The 7,978-nt window shown below is 41.0% G+C and overlaps 1 protein-coding gene across 2 annotated transcripts; it reads left to right on the forward strand.

Moving 5' to 3' along the window:
- The first annotated feature begins 1,650 nt into the window (after window positions 1-1,650).
- On the forward strand, window positions 1,651-5,808 carry id4 (inhibitor of DNA binding 4). 2 transcript variants are annotated; one of them, XM_086219108.1, is made up of 3 exons: window positions 1,651-2,352; window positions 2,840-2,905; window positions 3,003-5,808. In XM_086219108.1, exons 1-2 carry the CDS (start codon window positions 1,975-1,977, stop codon window positions 2,885-2,887), a joined length of 426 nt encoding a protein of 141 aa, XP_086075234.1. In that variant the 5' UTR covers window positions 1,651-1,974; the 3' UTR covers window positions 2,888-2,905; window positions 3,003-5,808. The 2 variants fall into 2 exon arrangements, with proteins under 2 accessions (XP_086075234.1, XP_086075233.1); XM_086219107.1 differs by having other exon boundaries at window positions 1,654-2,352; window positions 3,590-5,798.
- The last annotated feature ends 2,170 nt before the right edge of the window (window positions 5,809-7,978 follow it).

Consider the following 7,978-nt stretch of genomic DNA (forward strand, 5'->3'; position numbering starts at 1 on the left):
CCCGCCTCTCACCTGAAAACCACTGGGTTAGGCTCCAGCCCTGCCGTAACCCTGAACATGACAAGCGGAAGAAAATTGATGGATGGATGGATGTTTAAGAATGATTGGCGACCTGTCCAGGGTGAACTCGCCTGAAAGCTGCTAGGATTGGCTCCAGCCCCCCGTGACCCTTAACAGGATAAGCGGAAGAAAATGGATGGATGGAAGGATGGATGGATGTTTAAGAACATGACATGCAGGCTGTGAATATACAAACCAGCTTTCTGTTTGTATTATGGACATTATGCTGAGGCTAAGCTGGAGAATTTTCTCTCATCTGTCACTTGCTGGTCATGAATGAGAATTCATGCACCATGATGCAAGTGAGAAAGCTACCATCAAACATTCATACCACTGAACTCTTTAAAGTTGTAGTGAAGTAAGTAGTGAAGTAAACACTGTTGCACACATTTCTGAGCTGAACAGTCACTTCCCATGGCAACAAAACAGAGAAAGGCAGAGACAGAGAACTAAAGCTATTTAGCCTAAGCATTTTATTATTCATGACAGAGGACAGTGTGGTGGTTCCCATAAAATGTGGGACATTAACCCTCCAAAGAGGCGCTGAGGTGGGTGTCATCCCCACTTGACACAGGCCCCCAGCCCCCATATGTATCCTAGCTGAGATTCAGGTTGAACTGAAGGTGACCGTCCATGGCAACCTGCGTGACGAGAAAGAAAAAATTAAAGAGGAGAAGAGAGGAGAGGAAATGAATGGGGTTCCAACGTGGCGCCAGGCAGTCTGCCCGGCACAACGACTCAATAGAATCGGAGGGAGCCGAGTAGCGACGCAGTACGGATCCGGGAGCTTGGAATGGGGGTAATAGGAGGAAGAAATGGCAAGGAGGCGCTGTCACTTTGCTCTTTCCCGACTGGCCTTTACAGTTGCATCCAGGGCTTTGAAAATTAACTTGGAAATCTGGAATAGTAATTTGGTTCATCTAAGATATCGATGATGACAATTACACATCTCTTATGAAGAAGGAGCTGCTAATTATGCAAAAAGCAAAATAATATTTTTCCGCGTGGCAGACAGCAACTTCGGCAGAAATGTAAAGAGTGTGATACCACTGACAAAGGCAGGTACATATCTCTGGCATGTATGGAAATTACTCACACAGAGTTTCGTATGCTCCTAAAATCAAACGCAGGAACATGTGGAATATCAGATTCTTCTTTTGAGTTTCTTTTATTCTCACGCATCTCGGGGGTTTCTGAGGTTTGGATTTCCATTCCATCGAGGCGGGTAAGGCGGACCATTTTCCTGTCACAACAATATAAGTGAGGCTGCAGGTAATTCCTCATGAATAATTACTGAATATGCAATCCAACCACAGTCGGTCAGGTACCGTCACCTCTGTATGGTTCCATGACACAGCCAATTCAAAATCGACCCTTTCCTCCAGAGTGAAAACACTTGACACTATTTCTTTGTAAATTAACGGTAATTCGCAATGCTTTCGATGGCCCCTCTTCCTCCGTCTATTTTGATGCGTGTGTGTGTGTGTGTGTGTGTGTGTGTGTGTGTGTGTGTGTGTGTGTGTGTGTACGCCCGCGTGCTTCCCACCTACGGGCAGCGCACACATCATGAGACACGCCTTTTTCTCAGCTCCGTTGTCGGGTCGGTGGACAGCGGACTGCTGGTGATTGACCAGCCTCTCTCCCTGATCTGTCAGCCGGTAGGCTTAGCACCTCCCCTTCCCTCTATAAATGTAGGGAATCTATTCATTCCTTTCACACTGAGGCTGCCGAAGTAAGAAGAACCGACTAAGCGACTCCACGGAATGTGTTGACAGACTAGGATTCCGCCTTTAGTTTATCGCGTTCTTTGCCAATTTGTGGCGAATTTATCGTTGCAGTGTTTACAGCGCAGTGGTATCAGAAATACCCCCGCTATTGGTAATACAACTGTTTCAATTTTCTTGGTTATCTAAGATGAAGGCTATTACTCCTTTCCGCCCCGAGGACTCCTCCTCCAGCAGCAGCCAGCTTTCCCTGCACTATCTGTCGAAGCAGAGCCTCAACATTGCCCGGTGCAGGATGGAAGAGGAGGACCTGTTCTGCCTGCAGTACGATATGAACGACTGCTACAGCCGACTGAAGCGTCTGGTGCCCACCATTCCACAGGATAAGAAAGTCAGCAAAGTGGAGATCCTCCAGCATGTCATTGACTACATCCTGGACCTGCAGCTGGCCCTGGAGACGCACCCTTCTCTCCACAAACAACAACCACCACGAGCCGGGACTTGCATCCCTCCAGCCTGCAACCCCAGCCGGACACCACTGACAGTACTCAATACTGAGCACCATCAGGTAAGCTCCAATCTGTTGGGAGAACTCTCTATTCCCCTGTTTCCACCGGGAGTTACCGGGGACCCCGGAGTTACCTCCCTGTGCCAGACTACAGTCAGCCACTCACACTCAGACAAAGCGCGTCATTGTCATTGTCCCTGTTACACACATTTCAAACCTCATGTCATATCTTTTAAAGATGCTGTTTAAAAAAAAAAAGACGCGCATCTGTAGTGGGGTAGATTGCGCACTTGATTGCGGGCTTTATGATTTACATGATAATGGCAGTGTGTGTCAGAGGCCCACCTAATCCCACGATTGGTGAAGTACCTCAGTGTGTAGCCCACTCCACTGCGCACAATAAGCGCAATTTGTTATTCAGTAGGATATAATAGAATGTATCATGGGAAATATATGTCATTTTTAAGGGCTTAGGAATTGCATTTCTTTATCCTTTTGATTATATCTTTTGTAATTTTTTTCTTTTTTTAACCATTTTTTATTGTAGAGGACGTCAATCGTCAAAAAGCCAGAGGACTCAATTTTATGCCGCTGAGGCATAAGCTCTGCATTGGTAAGTTTGCTTAAAATTCATGAAAATTATGTTTTTAATTTGATTCTTGTCATTATTGGTGATGTTTGGTTTGTGCTGTTTTTTTTTTTCCTATCAGACAGATGTGGCCCAGGAAAACACACAGTGCTGGTCACTGAAGCATCCCTATTAACTCAATTATTGTTAGCTTTATGTGTTGGAGATTGAGCATCTCTGGAGTGCTCTGGGCCGGTCACTCAAGAAAAATACTAATTGAGGAACATGAATTTGGCACCAGCCTGAGAGGCAGCTGTGGTTTGCGCAATAACTGTCACTGGTGTAGCAATCTGGGAAGGAGAGAGGGTTAAAACCTCAGCTTGCCCCGTTTCATTCTTACAGACAGTCTCTCTCTCTTCCCCTCTCAGTTCCATTCAACCTCCTGCTCCCATTTTATTATCAGATTTATTGAATTGGAACTGAAAAAGTACCATATAACATACCTGGCGAGGGACAGTTTAAGACACCCTACCAGACTTACGGAGCCTCGGCTGCTTTCAGCTGCCTGTCGTCAACCTTACCAGGCAGCCAGAGAAGCTGTGTGGTTGTTGTTTGACCTGGTTTGTTTGGGGTTGTTGATCAAGCATGGCCTCTGTTTTGTTGGTGGCGCCAGTCAGTCTGGAGCTCTGGAGCTCACCCCCCCACCACCTCTATTCATCCCCTCCACAGGTGTGCAGGCTGCACAGAGCCGCTCCAAAGCCAGCAAAGCTTCGCCAGGGACTCACACCCAACTGGAGGCACAATCACAAGGGGATTTCAAAATGCTGGAAGGAACTAACCCAAATAAAATCCAAATAAAATCTCCCTCTCTCTCTCTCTCTCTCTCTCTCTCTCTCTCTCTCTCTCTCTCTCTCTCTCCATATATATATATATATATATATATATATATACACACATATATACATATATACACACACACACACACACACACACACATACATATATGTGTGTGTGTGTGTTAATATATATATGTGAGCTTTCTCTGCTTCCATAGACCAAGGAATCAGTGTGCAGACATCTTCCTCTCCCTTGCCCTGTTTCCTCTCACTATTCCACTTTTATCTGAAAAAAATTCTTAACGAGTGGAAATATGGATTCTCCATGCTGAGACATTTTTGAAACTCTCTCAACATTGTATGAAAACTGTTTGTGAATTGTGCTTAAAGAAAAACTTCAAAGCGACTCCAGTATAAAGCTTTACTAAACTGCAAAAATTATTGTACATGTTTTGGACATCTATTGTTTAAAATAGATGACTTGTGTTGGACAGGGATGCCCTCTCTGGAATTTTAAAATGTTTGATATTGTAAAGAAGAACAATTCAATTCGAGACAATTAAGACTGTACATATAGAGAAACAAATGTTCTATAAAAGTATGTGAAAGGAATACCTATATGCTTCAAATAGACTATTGTAATTATAAGATATTTTTATTAAAACTTTTTTGTCGTCATGTATATAATGTGTTTCCTCTTTTAAGTCCTTAGTGAATGAACATGGTTATGTCCTCACTTGATGATATCAGTTAACCCTTTGCAATGTTTTGGAATAGTTTAATATGTAGCATGTCAGACTCTTTGCAGAGATATTGAATGTGCACTGAAGCAGCCCTCCCTGTGTAGATACGTGGTGGAGTTCAACACAAGTTCTTTTTATTCATCCTGCTCAGCTTTCGCTTGTTGTTTTGTACTGACTAACTATGACATTTTCCCCCCACTTGGAGTAAATTGGCCAGTGGGCTATGTTATCTTCTTTTTTAAGGCCTAATTTTATTCTGGTATGTTGCACTCTTGATAAAAAATAATCGGAGAGTTACAGCACTTATGGCAGCGTTTACAAAATAGTACAACCATGTTTCTGATGTGCCCCTGTGCAGCAACATGATGATTCATGTTGACGAAATGAAATCATTCAGCATGTATTAGAAATTGAAGAAATGTATGTTCATTAACATGGCCCCTTTTGGACTAATCGGATTGGTCTGCAGCCATATGTAAACATGAAAACAGTAAAAAATAAATAAATAAAAAAATATTTTTTAATACATCGTACACCGACTTTACCTCACCACCCTCCTGCCAGTGTGAGAAGGGCACTTGTACATTACTGTCAGCTGCACTGTTGGACTTGACCTTCACTGGCTTGTGAGGAGTTGTCAAAAAAATTAAAATCTCCAGGAAGAATTGTGTCGTCTCATGTTTTGTCTCAAGGATCATCTTGATTTAATGCATTCAATGCCAGCGCTGTCACTTGAAGTAATGAGGCAAACAAGCGAGGTGTGCTATACTGCTCTCTGAGTACAATGCATGTGTTGGCTTTATAGAAAATAAAGTGTGGATAAAGATGTTATAAATGTCACTCAAGTCCTAGCACCTGTTTTACAGAATTCAGGAGTATCATATCTGTTGTCTGGGCTTTTATTCATTCCATCATACACATGGCCACAGCTGCAGCCTGCTTGTAGAAACTCAAGTCATAGCCAAAAGGTCAGCTTCTTCTTGCAGGATGAACAAGAGTAGTCAGAGACCGCAAACCACTGCCAAGGCTGAAAAATCTATCAAACCTAAAGTCCACACGACTCACTTCACTGTTGTTTCATACATTGATATATTTATTTAAATGTGTGTGTGCGCGCGTGTGTGTGTGTGTATGTGTAGCTTTTTTCTCTGTCTTGAAATCATTAAGATAATGTCCCCTGTATTGTTTTTTTTTTATTTCAAATGATAATGTGAATGTATGACTAAAATGTCAAAATTGTTCCTGTGTCACAAAATGGAAGAATCCCTCAAAGAAAAATCCTGGATAATGTCACCATATGAAATATATTTAATGTCAAAAACTAAAGAAAATACATGCAGGTCACTTATTAAATGCATAATTAAAAAAATGAATATTATTGGTCTAATATCACACTTAATTGCCTGGTCATTTCGGGGTTTTTTATTATTATTAAACCGAATGAACATAGTCTTTGTTTGTCTCACAAAAAACAGTTGAATTAAAAAAAAACATACAGAATTCTGTAACAGGCAAAATAAAAAGTACATGAATGTATTTCAAGCACACGAATAGCAAAACATTTGAGCGGTGAGGTGAAATACAGAATATTGCAAATGTAAGCATAAATTTTATAATGCAGAATTCTATGAAGTTTACATTTAATTTTAACTGTTTTTTTTTATTTTAGCTGATAATTTCAAAAAAATTAATAAGGAATTGTGTTGGGAAATGTATGAAATATTTTCTCAGAATCTAAAGGGAAAGAGTGGAAACTATTTTTAAGAAGAAAGAAAAAACAAAAATAGTCATTACAGTCAAAAGGCCTTGTTAGATTTACGGGAGCATTTAAGCAGAAACCACAGGATAAATCCAAAAAATTTAAAATAAAATGAAAAAACATGAGAGTTTTTGAAAATAATATTCCATTGAGGATTTATGATGTTTGAATTTCTTTTTTAAAGGCCTTTCCTATGCACCTATATTTATTTTAAAAGTTCTAGATATTCAAAGGCAAAAGTATTTTTGAAAGGGTGAATAGTAATTGTGACATGGATCCTTAAATTATGATGTGTGCCCATACTGACAGAGTTAAGTGTCATTAATGTCCATGAGTCTCACAGTTATGGTTTGGTTATGTGTGCTTTCCACCTTCTTTACCATAGCAGGGTGTTCTTTTGTTGTGTTTTTTTTTGTTTTGTTTTTTGACATACTGACCCCTGTTTAAGTGTCACATCATCTTGCTGAATGTGGGTTAAAGTAGTCATTTGTCACTGACAAGCCCAGCAACAAAGTTGCTCTGTAGGTGCTACAGACACCTCTCCACCATGGCCATCTGAGGATAAGCAGGCCAGGCCACCTGTGTGTGTTTATAGTCCACAGTAAGCGAACCTGGCCTCGCTGCCCTTGACAAATGCTGACCTTGCTGTGTGTGTGTGTGTGTGTGTGTGTGTGTGTGTGTGTGTGTGTGTGTGTGTGTGTGTGTGTGTGTGCGTGTGTGTGATAAAAAGCAAAGAAATAAATAAAAGAGCAAACGTGTCAAAGCACAGATGGCCTGCTTGTCAGTTAGACCTTATTGATAGGATTAAAGATGGTTCTCCTTCTCTGAGGGATCAGCACATGGGCACAAGAGTTCAAACCAGGCTTCAGCTGCTTTACCTTCAAAGTTGATGAGAGCGTCACAAATCCGTTTCACAAAAAGAAATACTTCTTGAAATAAAAAATGGTAGGACTCAACCCAGTTGCAACTTCGATTCATTTAGACAACTTTTCATCTTTATAGTGATTTACTTTTTCCACGGACAACATTTAATTCAATATATATAAAAAAAAAGTGCCCGCTTTAAATGTTAAGATAATGGATCCATTACCACATATTAAGTTTCAAAAAAATTGCCTGTTTCCTCTAAACTTCTATTTTCTCAGCTATTGTAAAGTGTACCTTGAATTACAATGTACAGACACACACATACACAAACACACACACACACAGGTTCGGTGTTATAATCATTTAGCTGCAGTCAGTCAGCCATACATTGATGTTGTTCTTGCAGTTCCTAATTCTAGTCTATCATATGATATACCATGAAAATATGTTGCACCCACAGCTGCAGTGTTAACACAGAGTGGCTATAGGACAGAGGACGTGACTTACATGATATGTAGATCTGTCAGCACCTGAGCTACTTCCATCCCCAAATATATAATTCCTTAGTGCAACCACTGACTTACAATCAGAACCATGAGATAGTACGGGGTGCCCCACCCTACACCTCTCCAGAATTAGCACTGGGAAAATTTTATACTTTGACCATTAAGTGACCATTAAGAGATATACACATTGACTGGCCGAGATTCAAGTGGAGCCAACTATTTGCACAGGTGTGTGTGTGTGTGTGTGTGTGTGTGTGTGTGTGTGTGTGTGTGTGTGTGTGTGTGTGTGTGTGTGTTAGCTGCATGTTCTCATGAAGAATTCGCTTTATTGACAGCTCGCTCTTGCTACCATCTGAACATGCATTTATTGTATCTGTACGTGTGCAAGTGTGTGTGTGTGTGTGTGT

This window comes from Aulostomus chinensis, chromosome 11, assembly GCF_037954235.1.
Source record: "Aulostomus chinensis isolate RoL2024-O1b breed Wild chromosome 11, RoL_Achi_v1.0, whole genome shotgun sequence".
Taxonomy (NCBI): domain Eukaryota; kingdom Metazoa; phylum Chordata; class Actinopteri; order Syngnathiformes; family Aulostomidae; genus Aulostomus; species Aulostomus chinensis.

Coding starts and splice junctions, on each gene's coding strand:
- id4 (XM_086219108.1), top strand. CDS start 1,975: ATGAAGGCTATTACTCCTTTCCGCCCCGAGGACTCCTCCTCCAGCAGC. Junction 2,353..2,839: donor TCAATACTGAGCACCATCAG/GTAAGCTCCAAT, acceptor TTTTTATTGTAG/AGGACGTCAATCGTCAAAAA.